We start from the raw sequence: 25,137 nt of genomic DNA, 5'->3' as shown, positions 1-25,137 counted from the left end.
TACATCATTGTCAGCAGTTCAGCAAAATCTTCCTAATAAGACCACTATTACATAAATGTGATCATCTTCCCTATCTCCCCTCCAAAAAACCCCTGTCATTTCTATACAATGGTACTTAAAGACTCAACCTGTACTTCTTGATCCTCCAGGTAGATGACAGCGCTGCAAATCTTAAAAGTTTGCTCTGTTTGTCATAATGCCATGTCTGCCTCTATCGAAATGCTGCGAAGAACCTCAAAGGGGAAGACATGTTAATCTGTCATAAGAAAAGCAACCAAGATCCCCATAGGTGCCAAATCCCTGGGGCTCTAGGTGCCTGAGCACCCACAAAATTCCCCTTGAAGGGGCCAGGCACCCACAAATTTTGGTGCCTGGGCCATCCATGTTGCATGACACCCACAGCACCGGGCACCCACAGTTGCGGGGCCAAGCTGGCGTTCCTGAAGAGTTCTGTGGTTTGTTAAAAGAGTAACAAATATATGTTGGCACAAGCATTCATGAACTGGAGCCTCTTTTCTCAGATGCAGTATTTGTGATGAACCTATTGCATATTTTGCATAAATCAAACCTTTTATTACAGCCTTGACAAAAGTGCGCTTTGTCTGCTGATATTTTTAAAATACCTTTGCTGTTGTATATGCCTGAAGCAGAGTTGGCCCAGTCATGAGGTGTGTGTGTGTGTGTGTGTGTGTGTGTGTGTGTGTGCCTCAGGTGGCAGGATCCACAGGGTCAGCAGTTCCCAACGTAGATAATTATTCCTTCCTTGTTCCTGATGTAGATCTTCACCCAACCCTTCTTTGCTGGGGGGATGCCATTTTGAGGAGGATGCCATTTTGTAGTTCATCCTCTGAGTGTTTGTCCTTCTTCCCTTGAAGTGTAACTCTTCCTGCAACCATAGAGACTTTACTTCCAAGTTAGCTTGCTTTGTGCCAGGGAACAGGTCCTATCAAGTTGTTCAGGAATAGGCCAGCTTGAATTTGAACACACCGGCATAATTTGCTTGTGGGTCAGTCTATTTAAAACAGTCATTGCTAAAACATTTAAAACAGTAAAACCCCCATCAATGTATATAATATTACTTGATCATGCTGTAGCCCATGCCAAACATTCCATTATATCTAGACCCTGTTGTTGGGAAAGATTAAGGGCACAAGGAGAAGGGGACGACAGAGGACAAGATGGTTGGATAGTGTTCTCGAAGCTACTAACATGGGTTTGACTGCGGGAGGCAGTGGAAAACAGGAGTGCCTGGCGTGCTCTGCTCCATGGGGTCACGAAGAGTTGGACACAACTAAAGAACAACAACAACAACATCTATCATCTATCATCTATATCTATCTATCTATCATCTATCTATCTATCTATCTATCTAGTTAGTTACAGGTAGGAAGCTGTGTTGGTCTGCTGTAGTCAAAACAAAATAAAAAAAAATCCTTCCAGTAGCACCTTAGAGACCAACTAAGTTTGTTATTGGTATGAGCTTTCGTGTGCATGCGCACTTCTTTAGATACACTGAAACAGAAGTCACCAGACCCTTATATATAGTAAGAGGGTGGGGAGGGGTATTACTCAGAAGGGTGGTGGGAATGGGTGATTGGCTGATAGGTGTGGTAAACCTGTTGACGACTGTTGAAGACTGCAATTGGTCTTACAGGAAAAAGCAAGGGGTGAGATGGCTAAAAATAGCTTTATCATGTATAATGAGATAAGAATCCAATGTCTCTATTCAGAGCAGGTCTCTCCATGGTTTTAAGTTTGGTAATAAGTTGCAATTCAGCAACTTCTCTTTCCAGTCTATTTCTGAAATTCTTTTGTAATAAGACAGCTACTTTGAGATCTTGTATAGAATGTCCTGGGGGGTTGAAGTGTTCTCCTACTGGTTTCTCTGTCTTGTGATTCCTGATGTCAGTTTTATATCCACTTATCCTTTGGCATAGGGTTTGGCCTGTTTGTCCAATATGGAGAGCTGAAGGGCACTGTTGGCATTTGATGGCAAACACAATGTTAGAAGATGAGCAATTAAATAGTCCCGAGATGGTATGTTTGATGTTGTTGGGGCCAGTAATGGTGTTGTCCAGGTGTATGTGGCAACAAAGTTGGCATCTGGGTTTATTGCAGGCTCTGATACCAGTGTCGTGTCTATCATCTATCTATCAATCTATCATCTATCATCATCTATCATCTATCTATCTATCTATCTATCTATCTATCTATCTATCTATCTATCTATCTATCATCTATCTATCATCTATCATCTACAGCTATATGCTATATGTGGTGTTATTCTTAGCAGTATTAAAATACTCAGTGTTGCGGCACTACAGTGGTACCTCGCAAGACGAATGCCTCGCAAGACGGAAAACTCGCAAAACGAAAGGGTTTTTGGTTTTTTGAGTTGCTTCGCAAGACGATTTTCCCTATGGGCTTGCTTCGCAAGACGGAAACATCTTGCAAGTTTGTTTCCTTTTTCTTAAAACCGTTAATACAGTTGCGACTTGACTTCGAGGAGCAACTCATAGCACGCGGTGTGGTAGCCTTTTTTGAGGTCTTTGAAGACTTTGGTGATTTTTGAAGCTTTTCCAAAACTTTTCCGACACCGTGCTTCGCAAGACGAAAAAAACCGCAAGACGAAAAAACTCGCGGAACGAATTAATTTCGTCTTGAGAGGCACCACTGTACTTCCAAAATGACAGGATTCTCCAGTGACTTCGTTCCTCCTATCTTGCATGCTATGCTTTTTTTGCTACAAAGATACAATACAAACTAGCGGTTGTGAAGTCTTTGTAATAGAAACTGTAGCAGAAGTCGGAGGTTTGGGAGCAAATAAGCAGCGTCAATAACCAGAAACAAACAAACAAACAAAAACACCACAAAACCCCTTAAGAACCTTTTACTCTCCAGGATTAGAAGTGGCTTTTCTTTCTTTTTTTCTTACTTCTTTTCATGCAATTAAATAGAAGAGCTGACTCTGCTTATTAGGCAGTAAGGAGTTTCTACATGGCTGTCCCATACAGACATGTCTCTTCATATTCCACTGGGGAGAAGAGATTTTAGCATCAGCAGACATTGCCAGACTCGTAAGGGGAACTTCATTAAACTGTCACTGTGGACCTAGTATAAATGGATTTAATACAGAAAGCAGGCTGCTTTTAGGAAGACTTGTGCTCTGATCCCTTGAACTCCTTGGCAGATGTGGGAACCTGCTCCCACAACCAGTCAGACGGGTACTCCGGCTTGTGAGCTTGCGGTGATGGATTTTGGAGTTTTAAAGCACAAAACAGAGCTCCTCTGAGGTATTTGTGGCTGAGACTGGACTGGCCAAGTGTCAGGATGAGTTTGAAAGGAATGGGCTTATTTTCAAGTAAATGTAGAAAGAGAATCTATCTTCATCTATGTATGTTTACTGGTGGGGAGTGGAACAAAGTCTTTTCAGCCAACAGAAATAAGCACAGCTAAGTTATGCTTGTGTGAGCTTTTTATTGCCTGGGCTCATTTTTATGTTACTTCTTTTTATGTGAATCACCATGAGCTATGGAAAATGCATGTATAAATGTATTATAATGCTTTAAAAATTGTTAAAATTAATTAAATTATTTTTAATTAAATTATTTGGGGTGGAATAAATTCAGTATCTAGTGTCTGCTGTGACAGGTTTTTATGTGTAAATAAAAGCAATCATGAGATTATTGTGATGCCCACTCAATTCTGTAATGCAAAGCAGAATGGTCAGGTTGACATAAAGGACTGTTTTAAACAGGCTGATTTGCCCAGTCCAGAATGTGTTGGCTTCAATCCTGAGAGCCAGGCTGGACTCACAGAGTTCAGTGGGCATTATTATTCACATGTTCAGTCCAGCAGGCCTTGCGCCTAACATGTCTTGTGCTTTCAAATTTAGGGCTGGGGTAACGTGAAGTTTGCTTCTTTGTGGCAGGTAGTGTCAAAACAAATACAATTATAAACCATATGGGTATGATTCTGATCAAAGCCTTTAAATGAATTGAAATGAATTGACCATGCAGCAATATCCTGGACATATTTACAGAGGAGTATGTGGGATTGTAGCCTTACCCTTTTCATGTAATTCATTTATAATAAAGGATTTGATCTGTGGAACTTTGTGCAGAGAGATTGTCCCCAAATGCTATGCTTGTGGGTTGTATTATCTTTCCCCCCATTCTTCCTTTAAAGTAATGATTTGGAAATGGTTTTTAGTGGGTGCTTTGTTATTGTAAATTAACTAAATTTGATTCAGCATGCAATTACTTTTCCATATTAAATTAATAAGCAAACTACATTTTTCAATTTATTTCTTCCATTTCAGTGACTGTGTTGACTTCAGCAGTGACTTTGCAAAAACTGGGGGTTCACTTTTTGGCATGTGATAACCAAAAACGCAGCAGAGTAATTGAGGTGTTGATGTTCTGACACTTTATTTGTCAGGATTGTATTGCATGCTTTTGAATGTACTTGCAATGAACAAGTGTTTATAAAGATACTGTAAGCTCTGTCCTAAACAAATTTACTTGGAACCTGTTTCAGATATTTCCTAGGGGAGTACAGTTTAGGGGCTCATATTAATATCATATAGGACCTTATTCCAATCTAGTGCATTCAAAACAGGGGTGATACTAGAATAGTCACCCATCCTGGAAAGATTATTCACTTGAAATTATGTTGATATTTAAATATATAAGAATTGGGAATTGTTTTGCAAAATGTTGGAGTGAAGATCACAAAAAAGCAGCTCATTTTTTTTTTCATCTGAAAATAGCAGATGGTGGACAGATGGTTTAAATTAATATTAATTAATTTTTAAAGAAATCTTAAATTGTTTACCCTGAATGCTCAAAGTTGGGAAGCTAGCTGACATCTTCAGGTTAATAGCATTCAAAATCAGCTTGTTAAATACCAGAGCAGAATGTAGTATTTTCAGTCTCTCGGTCACAACTTTAATGCCTATAATAAAAAGCGACTCCAGGATGAATTCATTGTAAAAGATTGGGTTGGAGCCAGGAAAAAAAATAATGCTCAAGTCTCTCAAGAGTTTTGGGCAAAACTCTGAAGACGTTTCTTCTTTATTTTTTTCTGAATACAAACTGTTCAGAGTATTTATTTATTTTTATTGTTCAGATGCACTGAGATGGTATTTGAAAGGTTGCTTGTACCAGTTTGAGTCATTTTACACAACAGAATTAGTGGGCAGGATCCCAGGGTTGCATAGAAGAGGGGTAGGGAATAGTCTGAATACCTTGCACTTCAGGAGGAAAAGGTATAAATTGTAGAATACAGGGGTTCTCTTTTTGCACCTCTCATCCTATGTCTGGAAACTGTAATGGTGTCCCAATATCCTGTGCTAAATCTTACACCAACACCAACCAGAACCTTTATTATTATTATTATTATTATTATTATTATTATTATTATTAAACCTTTATTATTTTAAGATAGAAATAATTACACGGTTTAGAGAAAATTAGGAGGAAAACAAGGAATGGAGGGGGAGGCAATAAATTGTGTTGCTGGGGACTACCTGCTTGAAGGCACACAGTACTTGCTGAGGGCTATTTACTTAGAAATAAGAATTTAGCACTTACTTACTGGCAGAACAGTCTAAACCTCTTTTATGCCATGTAGCACTCTCTCTGGGTATATTTTGGCGAATTACCTTTTTATTTGAGATTTTCTAAATAATAAAAAAAAGGCTAAACAACTTTTTTGTCCTGATTTTCACTTTTTGAAATATTCCAAACCTAATGGACAGCACCACAAAGATGAGGTAGACAGATGACCTGTATGTTCAGCAGTAGCATTTAGAGCATCTCTCTTTGAACTTTGAAATCATTTTAAAAATAAAGGCTTCAGGGGCTTAAATTGTTGAATGCTTGTTTTCATTTGTGATTTGTTTGGGTTTTTTTAATTCCCCATATGTGGAAAGCTATTGTGTCCACAGAATAAGCCTATCTTTCTATGAAGATGAATGGTCAGGCATGCAATTTCCCCTTTCCTCAGTCTGAAGGTATTAATTGACTCCAAGTGTGCGTGTATGAGTAGAATCAATAACTAGCATCAACCAGCTACAATGATCATGAGATTCCTAGAATCTTGAGCCTGATTGATTATAATTTAGGCTCTAAACTCATGCAATCCATTGAACATCCTCCTGAATACATAGAACTGCCCTCCAGGTGTTGTTGGACTAGAACTCCCATAATCCTTGACCAACGCCATGTTGTCTGGATTGATGGAAGTCCAGGTTCCCCATCTTTGCTCAAACCAACCTTACTAGGTAATAAACCTTATTGGTGTAAATAGGGTTTAGGATTGGCATGTCTAGTCAATAAATCATAGATGTGTTTGAATTCTCCATACAGGTTATATTGTTTAATAAAAATAAATAATTGTATGAAAAGAACCTGGAACAACCATTCATAGCTTGTCAGCAGGCGCAACATGCAAGTAATGAAGTCATGTTTTGAGGCCTATAGCTGGCATGTGAAAACAGAACTTTGGAAGATTTTCTAAAAGTACATGTGACTGAGTACAACCATTATAATAATGCTTTCCTTAATACTAGTATGACTATTATTTGTGCATAGACTTTTCACTGTCATGAGTGGTTAGCTTACCATATCATCCAGGCTAATTAGCTAAATGGCAAGATTTACCGCGGCAATATGGCGAATTTTTATTTATTTATTTATTTATTACTGCTGAGGAATACTTAAATGCTTAATATGCATTTGTTTTCAGGAACGGTTTATAGTTTGTCGCATTAGTTTGTTGATTAGGCATCCATTTGTATATACTGTTTTATTTATTAGTGGATGTAAGCCTCTGTATTAATTCCTGTATTTTATTTGAATGCACTGTATCTGTGGCGCATATCTTGCAAATAATCTCACTTCTCACACGTGGAAGATAGTGATTATTCCACCACTGCCACATAGGCAAATCCTCAAACAAGAATTGTTGCCTTAAACTGTCACACTGAGTTTAACCATTCTCTCTCTCTCTCTCTCTCTCTCTCTCTCTCTCTCTCTCTCTCTCTCTCATTCAGGCAAATATATTACATTCATAATGAACCCCCTGCAGTTTGCTTATGTGACCAAAACCGGAAAATATCTCCAATTTAAAGAACTTGCTGATCAGATATCGACCAAGGCATTTGACCATCCAACCACCCTCAGTCTCCCAGACATGGATGAGAATGTACACAAGGCTTATCAGTATCTTCTGGGCAGGCCATTGGACGTGCTCTCTGACAGCATGATGGAAAACCTCCAGGGTCTATTTGAGAAGATGTACTCACAAGCAACAGACTGGGAAATGGGGAACATGAACAAGTTCTGCTTCTCCTTAATGTTCGAAGCCAGTTTTTTAACACTGTACGGAAAGGATCCCAGTGCAGCTGACTACAGCATTGTGGAAGCAATTGGAGACAAGTTTAATAAGTTTGATGCCAGCTTTTCCTATTTAGCTGCCAATGTACCCATTGAATTATTAGGCGCGGCCAAGAGTATCCGGAAAGAACTTATCCGTGTGTTTTTACCTGAAAACATGTCAAGATGGTTGGGGGCTTCAGAAGTGGTCCAATTCAGAAAAGATTTATTTGATATGTATGAAGGACTCAGCGATCGCAACAAAGCAGGTAGCAAACTTTTTAATGATTGCTTGTCTAGAATCAGATAATTTACTAGAGACCTTTGAAATAAAATGGCAAAATGGCGACCTTGAACATTTTTAATGTTTTTTCTAATTGGCTAATGATAAAATGTTTTACTCTTAAACAACCCTGTATGATAATTGATTCTCTCTCTGTCTTTCTTTCTCTCTCTCTTTTTGGCTGAGGTGGTAAAACAAGATACTTAATGGTGATAATGAGAGAGATTATAACTCAGCTGCATTTCCTCCCTTTATTTCGCCCCCACCCTGAAATTACATTTCAAACTATTCTCATTAAGCAGAAAATTAGACTTCAGAAGCCTATTGGTCCTCATTAGCATTCACTGATCCTTGGCTGGGTCTGTGTCCTAACATCTTTTAATTAGCACACTGCAAATCTAATCAGTGTAATAAACGCTATTAATCTTCCTTTTCACTTATTTTCTCCCAGCACATCATTTTGCCTTCATGTGGGCCTCTGTAGGAAACACGATTCCAGCTACATTCTGGGCCATGTATTATCTTCTGCGGCACCCAGAAGCTCTTGCAGTGGTGCGTGACGAAATTGACCATTTGCTGCAGTCAACAGGTCAAGAAAGGAAGCCTGGAAACTGCATCCACCTCACCAGAGAACAATTGGACAACCTGGTCTACCTAGGTAATTTATTTTATCCCTCCTGAAGAAAAGTAGGTATTTCCCTGTAAACTCCGTTTATCACTCATTCTATTTAGTGAGAAGGTGGAGAACACAGCTGCTTAATTGACATAATAACAACCATTTACATCAATTATGAATTATGTAGTTTATAGCTGGAGATACACTTGCTGCATGTAAACATAAAAATCCCAGGTAATTAAGTAGGCAAGGTATGGAAAAGGCTGAATCAAAGCTTTGCAGTTATTTACCAAAAGTTTGTGCACATGAAGTTTGATTCTAAACATCTGCTGAAGTGGTAATGCATTTCAGAGACATCAGTGCTATACTGGGAAGACAAATTGAAAAGAAGTATTTGGAATTATCAATTTAGCCCAAAAATATAATTACATTTTATGATGATAGCTTTTAAGGCATAAAGGAAAGTGTGTTTTCTAATTGAGCCACAGATTGGCAGCTCGCTAGCTTAGCAGAAAGAGAAGGAAATATCTTCAGGACAAAAATAGCTATTTACAAACATTAGGTGTGTGAGGAAACTTGACTAGCCTCCCATTTTTTTAAGCATGGTTACTTGGAGGGGAAGAGTTTTTGTTTTGTTTTTTGCTCAGTAGCTTTTCTAGATAGAAATGGATTATGTACAATCCTCATCTGTCTTTAAGCAATAAATAATTAGCATGAAATGTGACACAATGGAAATATGAAAACCATATATATATATATATATATCACACACTGCATGTGAAAACCCATGTTTAGGATGCACAAAACTAGGTCAGGAGGTCTGTTTAGGGAAGTTTTTAATGTGTGACATTTTTATGTATTTTTAATCTTTGTTAGAAGCTGCCCAGAGTGGCTGGGGAAGCCCAGCCAGATGGGCAGGGTACAAATAATAAATTAGTAGTAGTAGTAGTAAGGAGGGTTTGGGTGACAAAATGTTGGGCGGCACTCACAGCAGGGCCTGCAGCGTGCCCAAGCCACGCGTCTCTTCTGGGCGCTTGGGTGCGCGCAGGCTCCACACTGCCCAAACGGTCCGCCCACTGCTCCCCCCCCCAGCTGTAGGTCGGCTGAGTGGGAGGAGGCAGGCAGACTCCGGAGGCCCCACGGTGCACCCCGCCCTCATCCTGCCCCTATGGGCAGCTCAGCCTGCCCCTGGGCGCCCCGCGCCAGGCGCCCGAGCAGCTTCCTCTGCCGCTGACCTCTTGCATTCTGAAGTAGTGCAGTCCCATTCCAAGTATTTGAATTGGTTCAAAGAACCAATTGCAGGTAAGTAGCGTAGGAATGTAGCCTCAATTCAAGTACTCAGGTATATCTCTAGAAACAACCTTCCTGGTCATCTCAGTACAGCTCAGCAACTCTGATGCTCAAGACAGTTATGCCTAGGTACTTGTAAATATGCTTGGTGTTGTAGCCATGGATCATGGGTGCTTTGCTGACTCCACAACTCAGTGCCGCCTCTGGACTGAGACATCTTAGCAACAAGTTTACATCACTCTCACTCATTCTATGCTATTCTTTATGTACTGAAGAATTAACTCATTCTCTCTGTTTTTAGGAGTTAATCAGTTTATTTATTTATTTGAGTAAGCCTGTTAAATATATATACTAAACAGGCTAACTCTAATAAATAAATAGTTTGTGCTTTCTATTACAATGCAAATAAGATTTGATTTAATGGCTCTAATATAATATTTTATGCACTTGATGAGAAGTGCTGTTCATAACAGGCCCTCAAGGAATGATTTTCCCACAGTGTATTGGCCCTGAAATAAATAAACAAACGCTTCTTCTTTGCATCTGGTAAAGATGGGGAATGCTATCCCAGCTATTACTGAAGTATTTGATTAGCTAAAGATAAAATATACTTTATATGGGGGCTTACATAAAATTATTTCGAGCAAGTGCATAGGATTATAAGAAATCTGCTAATGAAGGTTAAATCCAGAGTGTAATCAGACTATACAGTGGTACTTCGGGTTACAGATGGTTCAGGTTACATACGCTTCAGGTTACAGACTCCGCTAACCCAGAAATATTACCTCGGGTTAAGAACTTTGCTTCAGGATGAGAACAGAAATCAGCGGTAAGCCCCATTAGCTAAAGTGGCGCTTCAGGTTAAGAACAGTTTCAGGTTAAGAACGGACCTCCAGAACGAATTAAGTTCTTAACCTGAGGTACCACTGTATTTGTAAGAGAAGACGAGTGAAAAATGTGAGAGGAAGCAATGAGACTGGACGGTGATACATTCTTCATGGGGCAAGTGATCTAATACTTTTACTCATCAGGACTTGTAATATACCCTCTCTATATTCAAAGACCTTTGGCATCAAATAAAGCATAACTGTTGGGACATGCAAATAGCTGTGTAAGGGTATGTGTCTTAAGATGAGTGCAATTGTATTACACCAATCTTGCTTCTCTAGCTTAATGAGTGATAGTCCTCTGTGCTCCACAGTATAGCTACTGTCAGGAGCAAGGTTCCTGACCATACAAATAGAGTCAGGTTTGCTTTGTTTGCAGAAGAACTTGTAGAGCTCTCAGGTATTGCTGCCTAAATCAGTGTTGTCATTTTGCAAGACCCTCAATGCACAAATTCTTAATAATTTATTTATTGATTATATTTTTCACTTCCCCTTTACCAGACGTTCCCAGGGCAGGTCACAACAATGATAAAACAGCTACAACCATAAAACAAGAAAAGTGTAAAAACCATTAAAAGCAGTTTAAAGCAATTCCATATCGAATCCCATATAAAACAAGTCTGTTTCAAACTTTTTTATGGTTTGAATTTTATAGTTTTATGTTTTAATTGCTGTAAACCACTTTGATTATTTTTTTTAAGGACACAGCGGTATCCAAATATTTTTTATAAATAAACAATAAAACAGTACAGATGATCATTTGTCGTTGTTTTTCACAATTCATCTACCACTTAATTATGACAATCTCTTAAGTGGTGTACAAGTAACCATTTATAAAAACAGTTAGAAACACCGTACAGCTCTTCAGTCAAAGCTTTTCCTCTATCAGAACAATCCTCCTTACATACATGTATATATAAAAAATCCAAACAGCATTTTTGCCCTTTGTTTTTTGTTTTCCATGCTGTGATTCCTTCATCTCCATTCCGTCCCTCTAGACATAACAGTCTATGACTAAAAAGATGGTGAATCCATGCTCACCACTGAGCTGTGAGGAGTACTGTGTGTCAACTACCAAATCACCACATGGGTGATGCTGAAAGCTAGTAAAAAAAGGGGGGAGCAGTTTTCTGTTGATTATTTACTCCCAAGTGTTTATAAATTGCTTGAGAGCCACTACAGAATTACTTCTTGGTACAAATAATATATATTCTTGAAGCAGATCAGGAGAAATCTTCCAGGTGCTGGTAACCTTCTTTCTTAGGAATCGCTGTAGCCAGCTTTATCACAGAATTAAAAGTGTCAGGAAAATATTACTTCACCAGATCCCATTTGCTAGCTTACATTTCTTCCCTCAGGGATCTCCATAACTCTCCAGTCAACTTTTTTGGTGCTACATGTTCTTTTGCAAAGAAATCCGAAAATGACTTTTGCATTCCCAGTGACATGTATTATTGGCCACTATGGCTTGCTGCAGAGCTTTAATTTAGAAACTGATAAACAGAAATGGTCTAATTTTTTTTACAACTACCACCAAGATTTAAGGAAGCAAAACAGATTAAACAGTTATGCCTCATCACTGCGCATTTAGCTTGGGTCATGTTTTATTTGCATAAATTTTAATTGCTGCATACATTCCTATTGTAAATTATTCTTTCCCTGGAGCATTATTGCGTTCCAGGCATTTCCATCAAAAAAAGAGAACTACTTCAATAATGACTTTATTTTCAGCAAGATGCAGAAGAACAAAAACCAGCCGGTATGTCAGGGTGCAAACACCCCAGAAAGCCTGAACGGACATGTTATAGGGATACATCTGTATACTATAATGTACTTAGGGTTTTCCAGTTCTCAGCTACAGAATCACTTCTTTCTCTAGACATTATGTAGTCATATCACCCTGGATGAACAAAATACCTATCTAGAATATCTGCATACCCCGACAACTTTTTTTCTTCCATGCCACTCCTGATACGTATAGGGTCCTCCTATTTACCTGCAGAATGCTTAGTATAAAATTAACTATCCATTATGTACTGTAAGGTTTATTATTGTTATTATTAAACAGTTACAGATCTAGATCATGTTTAATTAAAATTAACTTGCTTACAAAAGCCAAATGCACTAATGATTCACAATGACCTTTTATTACCTGCAGTCCCTTGTTTTGGCTGGATGATTGACAGCTTGCTGTTTGGCTACCGTGTTGTATTTCAGCTGACAAGACTTTTCATTTTAACTCAATTTGCCTGCCTATCACAAGCTGGTGGCAGGCCAGGCGCAAGTCGCCCAGCTTTGCCTCAGCAGCTTGCTCTATTTCTCATTAGTACGCATTTATTCAGTGGAAATTGGAAGACAAATGCTTGAAGGCATGTGAACTAAGTATAGCAAATTAGGTTTAAAGACTGAATATTTATAAGTATATTGAAACAGCTTCAACTTTTAAAAAAAGATCCAGGGTGAAATTGAAAGAGTATATAAGAGTGAGCGGAGTTTGGGGGGAGAGACAAGTGGGAAAATTCCAAAACTACTGTGAGGTGCCTGTGGTCTCTCGATGCATAGAAAATGTCGACTTTCCTGAAAACCCCTTTTTGTGAGCATTGAAAGTTTCAGCATCTCGAGTGTGTGTGTGTGTGTGCGCGCGCGTGTAGGAAGGGGGAAAAACGAGGGTCATGTTCATTTGCTGCTTGGTTATCCCTTGGTATGCTTTAAATTGCCTTGTTTGTTCGGCACTAGCACAGAAACAGATGTTGCTCTACCGTGCTGGATAATTTACTGTACCTCATGGTGCAGAATGGAAGACCTCCCCAGCTACCCAGCTGGTCTGACAGGAGCACTGGCTTGTGGCTACTGAAGTATGACAACAGAAAGTACAGGCTGTAGTTTTATCATCCAGTTGTCATTCTTCTCGATGTGGATTTTGGGCATCCGTACAGAGGCTATCGGGGAAGGGGTTTTATTTGGGGGGGGGGTGAAACGTCGAAACAAACGTCCTTTTTGTTTGTTTATTTTAATGGTAGGCTGCCGCAGAGCCACACAAGCTCCATCCTCCTTTGTTGATCATAATGTGACTCATTACTTTTGTCATCTAAGGATTATCGGCATGATCGCTCAGAGCTAGAGCCAAGCTCGCCTTCCCCCACATAGCTGGTCCTGGAAGGTAAAACAGATTTGTCATTTATGATCTGACCACTAAGCCACACTCTGAGCTCCATTATTGTGATTAGCTCCCGCATCGGATGTGCTTGCCCAATTGTCATTTGCGATACCGCAATGGGCAACACGACTTGCCATACTTCCTGGGAGCATGTCGGCCAATCTGACATGGCTGTGTTGCTCGTGCTACTCAGCATAAACCTATTTTAGCGGCGGCACTTTCGCTGTGTTTTGCTCGTTCGCTGCTGCTACGGCTGTTGTTGTCACCGCTCTGCTTTCTTCATTCCCCTCCCACCGGTTTGGATCCATCAGCGCACAATGGCGTTACGTATGTCAGCTACCATTTCCACACTGCCGACTTAAAAGGGTGTTATTTGGCTTCGCATTTCCTCGGCGGGAGGCAGCCGAGGAGTGGAGTCTGGACCTTTTTTCCTTTGTACTGCGTAAAGTTTTTTGTTGCCAGAGTGCTGCCAGTTGAAATCTATCGTGTCAGGTGCCTTGTGGCTATCTGCAGTAGAGGCCGTGTTCTGGAACCAGAGTTCTTTTCTGGCTTCGTCACCAACAAGCCGATTTGACTCTCCCTGATTATAGTAACGAAGGCAGTCCAAAAGAATATGCACAGCCTCACAGTACGTCACATTGAATCACGGCGCTGGCCACACAGAGCTGACCGCAGCCTCATTTCTTTAGACAAATGCACGCTTAAGGAAAAAACTCCTGCGAGAAAGCATCCAAGGCCACTTTATTTGCTATGCGCCCTGCAACAGATTTAATTTTTAGTGAAAGAACGTTTGTTATTATCTTTTTCAGATGTTTCCATGCTGGGGATGCTACTCTCTCTAGTAAACTAGCTGTTTGGGTCTACCATCTCTAGTAAGCTAAGTGAGGGAGTGGGTCACAGGGCTTCACATACCACTTAGGTTTCTCATATATTCCAAATAAAAAATGAAAGCAACCATCTATTGACTCTTTGGTGAGAGGGAAGCTCTGCTTTGGGGCTTTTCATAGGGTTTTTGTTTTTTATGTAAATACTAATTTTCACACTGATGACTTGAAGGAGTCATGCCGCCTATTACGGCGCCCAGCCTCGCTGGTGGAAAGATAGTCAGTTTTGATTATAAAGTCAGAGATGCAGGCCCAGACAGCAGCTACATGCTGGTATGCATGCTATCAGAATGATTTATGCAAATTATGCATATTATTCCCAAAGGAATTCCTCCTCAAACTGCCAGGATAAATTGCCGGAAATTAGCCATAAAATCTGTCGTGCTAGGAGCAAGAGGTGAAGGCCACTGGGAAAGCAAGGACATTTGCCTTCTAGAGCCTTCCAAGTTAAGGTGGGCTTCTGGAAAAAGGTTTGGGATTTGTGTCAAAACGTTGCGCTGTATATGGGCTTCCCCCCATTAACTTGTCAAAGCTCCACACCTAATTTGAATTTGCTCAGCCAGCAGTAGATATTATGAAGGTTTCCTTAATTCCCAATATTCTTGCCTCGCATATGACTGTTGGGTTATTCAAGTAGATGGTTTTGTAATGCATGGCTGCAGTCTTGCATGGTTGTGTTTTTTTAAAAAAACAACCAGGCAGAATAGAGCCATTGAAGCTATGCCTGGTATTTGTTCCCAATCCCTGAAATGTATGGAAATGCATAAAAGCATTCATCTCTTTTGATTGTGGCGTTTTCAACATGATGCCCAAATAATGGTTTTTCCACCCAAAACCCACTGCACTGCCTAGAGCCTAACTAAATTCATTGACTCTATCGGGAAAGATTATATTTTAAAGTTCAGAAGTGCTTAGCTTCTTCTCTAGCCCTCTGGGAAAGTTTATTACCTCTTTTTAACACACACACACACACACACACACACACACACACACACACACACACTGCTTTCTTTGCCAGCCTGCTCTAGTAGACCTGTCGAATTTTGGCAGCTGTAGCAGCTTATAACTTCCAATCTCCTTCTATATCTTTAACGCTTTGGGGTTCTTTCTCTCTCCCCCACCCCCAAATTCCCCTTTATTTATATTCAGAAAGTGCTATCAACGAGAGTTTCCGATTTTGCTCATCTTCCACAAACATCCGCATCGCCAGCGAAGATTTTATTCTCAAGCTTGAAGGGAACCAGGAAGTCAGCTTGAGAAAGGGAGATTTGGTAGCAATTTATCCTCCAGTTCTGCACATGGACCCCGAGGTCTACGAAGATCCCAAGGTAAACATTCAGCTGCTATTAGACATACCACTTCAGGCACATTTCAGCAGCCAGGCATTTTGTAATATAGAGAGCTTTAAAAAAAGAAGAAAAAGAAAGCGGGGGGGGGGGGTTGTTCCTTCTTGTGGAACAAATCTTCCTACTTTCTGATCTTTTCAAGGTGCCTTCAGGTCAAAGGATTCTTGGCCTGAAGAGAGAAATATGGTGATGAGGGTGACTGCTACCCCTTTGAGAGACTGACAATTGTGCCTTGACTACCATAAACTTGAGGCTAAATCTAGGCTTTGTTTGGAAGTGGATCATTGGATGCCCAAAGAAGGCTGGATAATAGAAGGTGGCTTAAAGAGCAAATAATGTGGGCCATTTAGCTAAGTGCCCCCAAAGCATCATTGACTCTCTAAAGCCCCTATAATAGCGGTGTCTTCTTGAGCCTTATGCTTTTTCACCTCTCTTTATAGGGATTGGCCCTTTAGTGGTCAATTAGTATGGCGTTGTGAACTCAAGATTGTAAAGCTGTTGCTCGGCAGTGAAGCTTTGAGGGTAATTGTGTCATCTCCTTGTATTTTTTCCCCATCTGAAGCAAAAGTTAATGAATATCAAAGGCTGGAAATTAATCCACCCTAGCTCAGCCTTAATACAGCTCCAGAAGTTCATCACCTGCATGCAAATTACATAGTCATGTTTCCTAGATTTTGACTGAGAAATTCTTGCTAGTTGGAGGAAGATGGCCACAGGCAAACAAAGATTTATGTATTTATTAAACAAACAAAGCCATGAAATGACTACTGTGGATTTACATATGTCATGTATGACTCTGAAGAGCTTTTTTCCTTTATGATACATAAAATAACTGATTATATACACTATACTAACATGTAAAACCCTAAACAACTTGGCACCAGGTTACTTGAAAGACTGCCTGCCACTGTATAGACTTGTAAAATCACTTGGATTATCTGCGGAAATTTTACTTGTGGCATCACACAGAATATCACAGGTCTTTGATCTGAAAACAAGCATTGTAAGTTGTTTCAAAATGTTTTTAATGTGTTTTAATATGGTAACTAAATTATTATTATTTTCAGCCATTGTTCCTGCTTAAACTCAGAAGGCAGAAAAAAGCCCTTCTTACATTTGTACTACAGTGGTACCTCGCAAGACGAATGCCTCGCGAGACGAAAAACGCGCAAGACGAAAGAGTTTTCCATTTTTTGAGTCATTCCGCAAGATGAATTTCCCTATGGGCTTGCTTCACAAGACGAAACGTCTTGCGAGTTCTTGCGAGTTTGTTTCCTTTTTCTTAAAGCCACTAAGCCGTTAATAGCCGCTAAGCCGCTAATAGCCGCTAAGCCGCTAATAGCCGTGCTTCGCAAGACAAAAAAACCGCAAGACGAAGAGACTCGCGGAACGGATTAATTTCGTCTTGCGAGGCACCACTGTACTGCCTCTGTGTGGCTTTTTGACTGAGTCTGCAATCACACTAGTTATGGCATATGAGCATAGCATTACTTAACACTTATTTATTTATTTCATAAAATTAAGACACAGCTTAACTGTAAAAACAAAAACCACCTTGAACTGGTATACAAATAAAATAAAACAATAAAATTATCAGGGGGAAAAGAACACTTTGAGACATTCAAATGCTAAAATCAGCAATAAAATAAAAGCAGATACTGTCATAACCTGCATCCACCTTCTACATGTCTAGGGAGGCTTGTCTAAACAAAAATGTTTTCAGCAGGTGCCAAAAAGAGTACAGTCGTACCTTGGAAGTCAAACAGAATCCGTTCCAGAAGTCCGTTCAACTTCTACAACATTTGGAAACCAAAGCGTGGCTTCTGATTGGCTGCAGGAAGCTCCTGCAGCCAATCGGAAGCCGTGGAAGCCCCATCGGATGTTCGGCTTACAAAAATAGTTTGCAAACCAGAACACTCATTTCCGGGTTTGCAGCGTTTGGGAGCCAAAACATTTGAGAACTAAGCTGTTTGAAAACCAAGGTACGACTGTACAGTGAAGGCACCTGCTTGGTGTCAATAGGCAGACTTTCAGAGTACATTCTGCCACACTAAATGATCCATTTTTGTCCAAGCAACAGACCTTATAACAAAACAGTCAGCTTTATTCACACATCAGCAGTGCCAGATTTACGTATAAGCTAAACAAGCTATAGCTTAGGGCCCCACTCTCTTGGGGACCTCCCAAAAAAATAAAGGGGAAAAAACTGGATGTAAATTTCCAAAATATAAGATAAAAAACAAATAAAATAAAACCTGCATACAGCAGCAGTGGTTTATGTTGTGTAGGCTCCTATGAGGTAAGTAATGGGCCCCGCCTGCTTTGATAAGATACATATTTTGTTATGTGCAAATGGCATTAAATACTTATTAGGTCCATAAATTACAATATAGCATATATTCAGCACAAAAAGTGACAATTTGTTGTTGACAAAGGACAGCTGGAGATATAATGGGCCCCATTACCTTCAGTAGCTTAGGGCCTCATCAAACCTAAATCCAGCCCTGCACCACAGGTATAAGGTAGGGTTACCAGATGTCCCAGGTTTCCGGGGACAGTTGCCAGATTTGCAAATCTGTCCCTGGACAAATTCTGTCCCCAGATTTGTAAATCTGTCCCCGGGAAACATGGCAGCAGCAGCCTCAGCGGCCCGGAGCCAGCCTAGTAGCGCAGTTGGCTCTGGCTAGCTTCAGGAGCTGCTCGCTGCCGTGGCGCCCACCATTTCTCTCACCGGAAGTCCCCATATGATATGTCGCAACGCATCATATGGATACTTCCAGTGAGGAAAAATGGTGGGTGCCACGGCAGAGAGCAGCGAGCAGCTCCTGAAGCCAGAACTGCGCTACCAGGCTGGCTCCGGGCTGCTGACTGTCGCTGCAGCCGCCACTGCCAAAGGGGAACTGGGGACGTCCAATGGTACAGATCTCCTGCCCCCTTCCCCCTTTGTTTTGACTGAACGGGGGAGGCTTGGGAGCCACGGGTGGTGCACCACTGCCCAGTTTTTTTAAAAAACTCTGGGCATTTATATTTCACAAGGTGCAAAAGGGCTTAGCACCTTGCCCGGCAGAGAAACCGTGCACCTTGCGCCCCTCCTGGGCAACAGTTGGCCGGCCGCGACTCCCAAGCCTCCCCCAATCTGTCAAAACAAAGGGGGAAGGGGGCAGGAGATCAGGGGAGACTTGGGAGTCACGGGCGCGTGGCACGCTGTTGCCCAGTTTTTTAAAAACTGCGCATTTATGTTTCACAGGGTGTGAAAGAAGGGCTTTGCACCTTTGGGCCCAGGGTCTTTTGCCTCACCATCCCCACTATTGACTCCCTGTTGCTACTCAGCTTAAAAAAAAAAAGTGTCCCCCCAATTCATTGAAAAAAATCTGGCAACCATAGTATAAGGATTAAGGTGGATGTATACCACTTTCTTGTCCTCTGACACCAAGATCTGCTGGATCTTCCAAAGCCTTTCCACTGGAATATCTAAAAGTTTTATTCTTGATTCTTACCTGCAATTGTACAAAGCCCATGTGAACCTTTTGGTTCTCGGCCTTCAGATAGTAGTGCAAAATGTCACATACATACCGTAGGTAAACTTGATTTAAATGCAATTCTACCTTTCCAGAGTCAACTTCTGGATAAACCTACAAAAGCTAGCTGTGAGTAAAATTGAAAATTGATAATAAATAAACAAATTTTTTGCTTATTGCAATGGGAATTCGACTTTCCTCACTAAAGAAGCACTTCCTTGACAGAGGAAGTCTGCATCTTCCAGAACTTCTTGAAGGATATGCTTTGTTTACATTTTTTAAAAAAATCTCTCAAAGCTTCTGCTGTGAGAGCCACTATGATGGGGTACACCATTGCCACTTCTGCTTAAGTTGAATTTGTGTATAATCAATCAAATTTGAATTATTCTTTAATTCTTTAATTGCTTTAAATTAGGTTCCTGAAAACAAGACAAATGGAGATCAGACTAGAGCCATTTAGTATTTGTAGGCTTTAGGCTCCAATAGAGGGAAATATGGTGCTTCAATCTGGGCTATTACTTTTATATATATTTACAGCAGCTCATTTTTCACACAAACTGGCGCTGACATAAGAAGCTAGAGAAGTCAACTTCCTTCTGTGTCCTGTCTCTGATAATTTGTGATTACCACTTTGCTTCCTGATTATTTAACATGAAAGTTACTTAGTTCTCCACTAAAGAGGTACTAACCTTTACTTAATTTGGGCAAAAGTCTCAGTTCCTTATGCTCAATGATATTCCACCCGTAATCCTTAATTGTTGGACCTTTTTTTCCTGTTTTTGCAGTAACTACTTTTCTAATTTAAAATTAACTAACTTAGATTGTTGAGGGGAAATTAGTCCCACTTTGGATTTTCCTAGCTACTTTACAGAGATACACTTCAAGACTCACAATACACCATTTTCACACAAAAAATATTGTCTGTGGACACGTGTGTTTACAGGGTTGCACAGCTATTGTAATTGTTTTCCATTACTTCTTTAGGTATTATGTTCCATCGTTTCATGTGAAATGAATTCTAATTAGTGACATTAAGTAGAGTCAATTCTCCTTTTTTATTATAAGGATGTATTATAAGTTTTGGAATACTAATCATAGTTTTTAGTTCTGGAAAGGATCTGACAAAACCAGGATCATCACAGTTCAATAGCCTTTCTGCCCGACACCGTTTGTCATGAATGGACTAATGCAGCCTATAAATAGTGTACTAGGGCTGCAGTCCTATACACACATTCCTGAAAGTCCTATTCAGCTTAATTGTGGAATGATATGCATAGGGTTGTGTTGGAAAAATGAAAGGATGTAGCCAGTGGCGGAGGAAGGCGGGTGCAGGAAGTTGTGGGCCATGCCGGATGTCATCACTGTGGGTGTGTGTGTGTGTGTGTGACAAAATGAGTTGGTTTTTTTAAAATGGGCTCATGAAACTTTTTAGTTCAGTCAACAAATGTAATGAAACGTGGCTGGCACTGGGCACCACACCACAGGGGCCTACACTTACCACGGGGCCTGCAGCTTGCCCGAGCCATGCGTCTCTCCTGGGAGTGACGTGGTGGCTTGGGCGCATGCAGGCTCTGTGCTGCCTGAAACAGCAGTGTGGGGCATGCATCTGCCCACCGCCTCTCCCTGAGCCACCCTACAGCTGAGGGGGAGGCGGCAGAGAGGCAGAGACGCTCTATGCAGCTGGCCCCACCCCCATGGGCAGCTCGCCCTGCAGGGTATGTGCGCTGCACTGGGCACCCGAGTGACTAGTTATGCCACTGGATGTAGCTTGTCATCAACTGTTTGTGCGCACTCAACTCAAGATCAGAAGGAGCAAAGTCAGTAAGAGTCAACTTGTGTTGACCGCATTCTGGGAAACAAAAGTGCATGAGTTGAGTCTAAGATATGTGGGGAAAGTAATATGGCAAAATGTGCAGCCTCTGGATGTGATTCCAGAGTTGAACTCATAGCTGTCTCCCCAGAGCATTTTCACAGGGCTTAAGACAGAGGTACCACCTGGCCTTCTAAAAGTAGCACATATAAAAAAGAAATCCACTGCTTATTCTTTTTTGCTTTTCAGATCAATCTTGACATCGTTGTAATCACTATATTTATACAACTATATTAATGCTCACATTCTCTGTTTTTCAGAGGTATAAATTTGATCGTTATGTAGAGGATGGCAAGAAGAAAACCACTTTCTACAAACAGGGAAGGAAGCTGAAATACTTTCTGATGCCTTTTGGCTCTGGAATCAGCAAGTGTCCTGGCAGGTTCTTTGCAATGAATGAAATTAAGCTGTTCTTGGTTTTATTGTTGACATATTTTGATGTGGAAATAACAGAAGAAAAGCAAGTTGGACAAGACAAGAGTAGAATAGGTCTTGGTATACTCTTGCCAGACACTGACATTGCCTTTCGTTACAAACTAAGAAATTAATACTCTAATACAGTTTCCAACATTACAAATAACTTACTCAGGTTTTGTTCTGTCTTTTTGCACTACAGTTGCCATATCTTTCTGGTGTCCTTACAACTGTGGATGAGGGTTCTGATTTGTGATCATTATAGACCAACATTTAAATGACAATGGATATTCAACAATACCTGATAGCCTTGTTCCATTTTTCTTCAACATGTAGAAAGCAAATAATTTTTTGAAAAATAAACAATTGTGGATGAGGCCTGCCACATTTTGATCCCCCCCCCCCATATTGCTGCCATTTTAAGTTAAAGTTTTGATGGGATGGGTGAAATATTCTATTTCTACAAGTTTTCTATCTGCATCAGTGCCCTCAGTGTGGCTACTTTTTTGTAGTACAGCTCCTAACGCACATGCTGTATGGCAGAGCAGGAGATCAGAAGGCACACTTATTGAATTGTGTGGTATAGCTGCTTGGGCTGGCAAAGTACCTTTGTCTACCTCTTCCACAAAGTCTCTCTTATTTTGGCACTTGCTATTTTCCGTAAGAACACTACTCAACATCAACAAAACTTGCTTCTAATGCCCATTCAAATTCATCAAAGAATCAAATTCACATAGAATCTCATTTGGGATTTTGAGCACTTTTCTAGTTGGAAATTAATATAGTGGAGGGACTGGGGGTTTTGTTTTGCTTTACTCTAAATATTTGGGGGCAGTGTTTATATATATCTGTGGCTTTTGAGACGCTTGCACTTTGAAATAGGCTTTGCTTTTTTCATATAACTTTCATGATCATATTAGACACTGATGGTGTTGTAAGTCTATGGACAAATAAGTTCTACCACTACATATCCGATAATAGCTCACATCTGTTACACCCTATTATGTTGAGCACAGACACTCTTGTGTCAGTGTGGGCTGTAAGATGTCTCTTACTAGAATTATGATCAATCCTTCTTTGGCATCCTTTTTGTTAGCAACTGTGAAAAATGAAAGCAGGTATTTGTTTTCAGCACAACCCATATTTTGATTCATGCTGTGCTTTTAGGATTTTGAATTTTAAATATCACGAGTTGGAATATAATATGATAGGATGTTATGGCACTTTGTCAAAGGCAAAGCATACATCAGATTAATCACAGCTCTGATGCTGAAGTGCCTCTGTGGGAACCAATAGTAGAGCATTTGTAAATGCGCAAATGAAAACTAGAGAAGAGATCTCTCAAAGCACAATTGGCTGCTAGGTGCCCAGCTGCCATTCAAACCCTCTCTGCGCATAGAACATACTGGGAAGTGCTAGACAGAGCCCCAACCCTACAGAATAGACTCATCAGATCTCAAAATAGATTTTGCTGAAGTGCTTATGGCTGAGTCTTGTATTTTTATAACTGCTGCCACTTTACCAGCTCATGAATTACTAAGTTTGTGGAAATTCTTTCAGCAACTTTTCTCTGTAACTTAAATTCCAGGACTGGTCTTCTGTTTTTTCCCCCATGGCAGCCAGTTCATGGCAAGAGCCTGTCAGAATGAAGGGGTGGTATGGGAGAGGAGTTTCATGACAGGAGATTTGGGGAAGGGGGTTCCCTACTCCCTGGCATATGTGTCCTCTTAAGGATACAGGAATACATTCCGGGTGAACATCTGCCAGCCTTACAGAGCAATGAAGCTAAATGACAGAAATGTATTATTATGAACATTCCCTCGAGCATTCACAAAAATCAAGAAGTCCGCTGTAAGGTAAAGTAAAACTTTTTGAAACAGTAAGCATGTACAGATGCTAACAAAACAGTTCTCCTAAATTTTTTCATAGGCAATATAACTCTAAGCACATCGACTCTGGAGACCCACTGTGTTTAACAGTACTTACTCCCAGATATGTGAGCATAGGATTACAGCCCAAATTTATTTTGGAATATTCGCTTGGTCTTATGAAACTGAGAGGCACAAAATGCAGAGTACGTATTAAGTAATTTATTTCAGTAGGAGAATGTAGCAAATAAATGCTTTGCCTTTGCTTTCATTGGACTCAATAGTGCCTTCCTTTGACTGCATCTTCCTAGAGTTTTATGTGTTTATGTTTGCCACATCCCTACCAGGATGTTCTTACAAACTGACATAAGTTGTATCAAATCTTTAAAGCCAACTCAATCAATGATTTACTATTTTTTCTACTAATAAAGTATCTCTGACCTCATAAAAGTTTGCCTCATTATTATTAACTGTTCTGCCATTAACAGACCCCCACCACAAACCGGCATTTCTAAACAATACCATTTGATTTTACTTTTCATTTGTATCATGACAAAAAGGTATACTTGAACATTTCTGACAAACTAGGCTGAAACTGACATACACATCTGAGATGCTAATTATCTATTTTAAAATGCCAGCTAACTGATCGATTCCTCCATACCACTATTAATGTGTCAATATATAGGCAGATAGCAGGAAATATAACCAGTTTCTGGAGGCAGTGGTGATGGTGATCATACTCTAGCACCTGGTTTCCCAAACTTGGGTCTCCAGCTGTATTTGGACTACAATTCCCACCATCCCTGACCACTGTTCCTGCTAGCGAGGAAAGATGGGAGTTGTAGTCCAAAAATGGCTGGAGACCATCATTTTGCAGTATGTTTGTGAATTACCCTGAGAATATGATGTAAGGAGGAGATTGAAAAATACTTTGAAAAATAAACAACTGGTATGCCCTTGGATGAGAAAAAAGTACTCCGTTTGGGTGGAGGAGCAGGTTCAAAGGCTGCTGGCTGAGCTATCTTCCACTTAGAGAAATCTCAGTATGTGCTTCTGCCTTCTGCCTTCCAGGAATCACTTCAATATAAAGGTAATCTTTCTGCATCCTTTACCTGTGGACATTTTGCTGTTGATGGTACATGTGTTACATTCTGCCATATAAGTCAGTAAAATGAAAAAATAACATTTACTTGCAGTTCTTATAAGTATACATATATACCTGTACAATCCACAAACTAATTCAGTTGGGAATAGTTCTGATTCCAGCCTGCTTAATCCCATTGACTTTAATAGACTGATTACTTCAATCCAAGTAGCTTCATACAATAAATGGTGAGAATCCAGCTATTGATGAGCCATTCCATAATCTCTCCCATGCCTGTAATCTTGTGACCTCCGTAATAAAATATACCCTTTACTGATCAAGGCACGCAGGACTAGATCTCACTTAGCCATTTAAAAATACACCATTTGTGCATGCCTGGTGAGTTGATAGAAAAATTATTTGGTGGCCAAACAGCATGCATAACTTTGCAACATTTAATAAATGGACTTACATTTTGAAAATCATTTAGTACTAAGCAAGTCATTAAGCTACCACTGTAACTTTATACTAAAGCATG

General features: G+C 40.2%; 1 protein-coding gene across 1 annotated transcript in view; it reads left to right on the top strand.

Annotated features, from left to right (window-relative positions):
- The window catches only part of CYP7B1 (cytochrome P450 family 7 subfamily B member 1), a 102,619-nt gene extending 78,657 nt beyond the window's left edge, over nucleotides 1-23,962 (top strand). The window contains exons 3-6 of the mRNA XM_081204658.1: nucleotides 7,058-7,648; nucleotides 8,114-8,320; nucleotides 15,646-15,824; nucleotides 21,491-23,962. Coding sequence (XP_081060784.1) covers nucleotides 7,058-7,648; nucleotides 8,114-8,320; nucleotides 15,646-15,824; nucleotides 21,491-21,778 — 1,265 coding nt within the window. The 3' untranslated portion in view covers nucleotides 21,779-23,962. The remainder of the gene's footprint in view (nucleotides 1-7,057; nucleotides 7,649-8,113; nucleotides 8,321-15,645; nucleotides 15,825-21,490) is intronic.
- The last annotated feature ends 1,175 nt before the right edge of the window (nucleotides 23,963-25,137 follow it).

This window comes from Podarcis bocagei (genome assembly GCF_964188305.1).
Source record: "Podarcis bocagei genome assembly, chromosome: 8".
Lineage (NCBI taxonomy): Eukaryota > Metazoa > Chordata > Lepidosauria > Squamata > Lacertidae > Podarcis > Podarcis bocagei.
The sequence above is the reverse complement of the archived record's forward strand: the minus strand, read 5'-3'. Positions and strand labels throughout refer to the sequence as shown.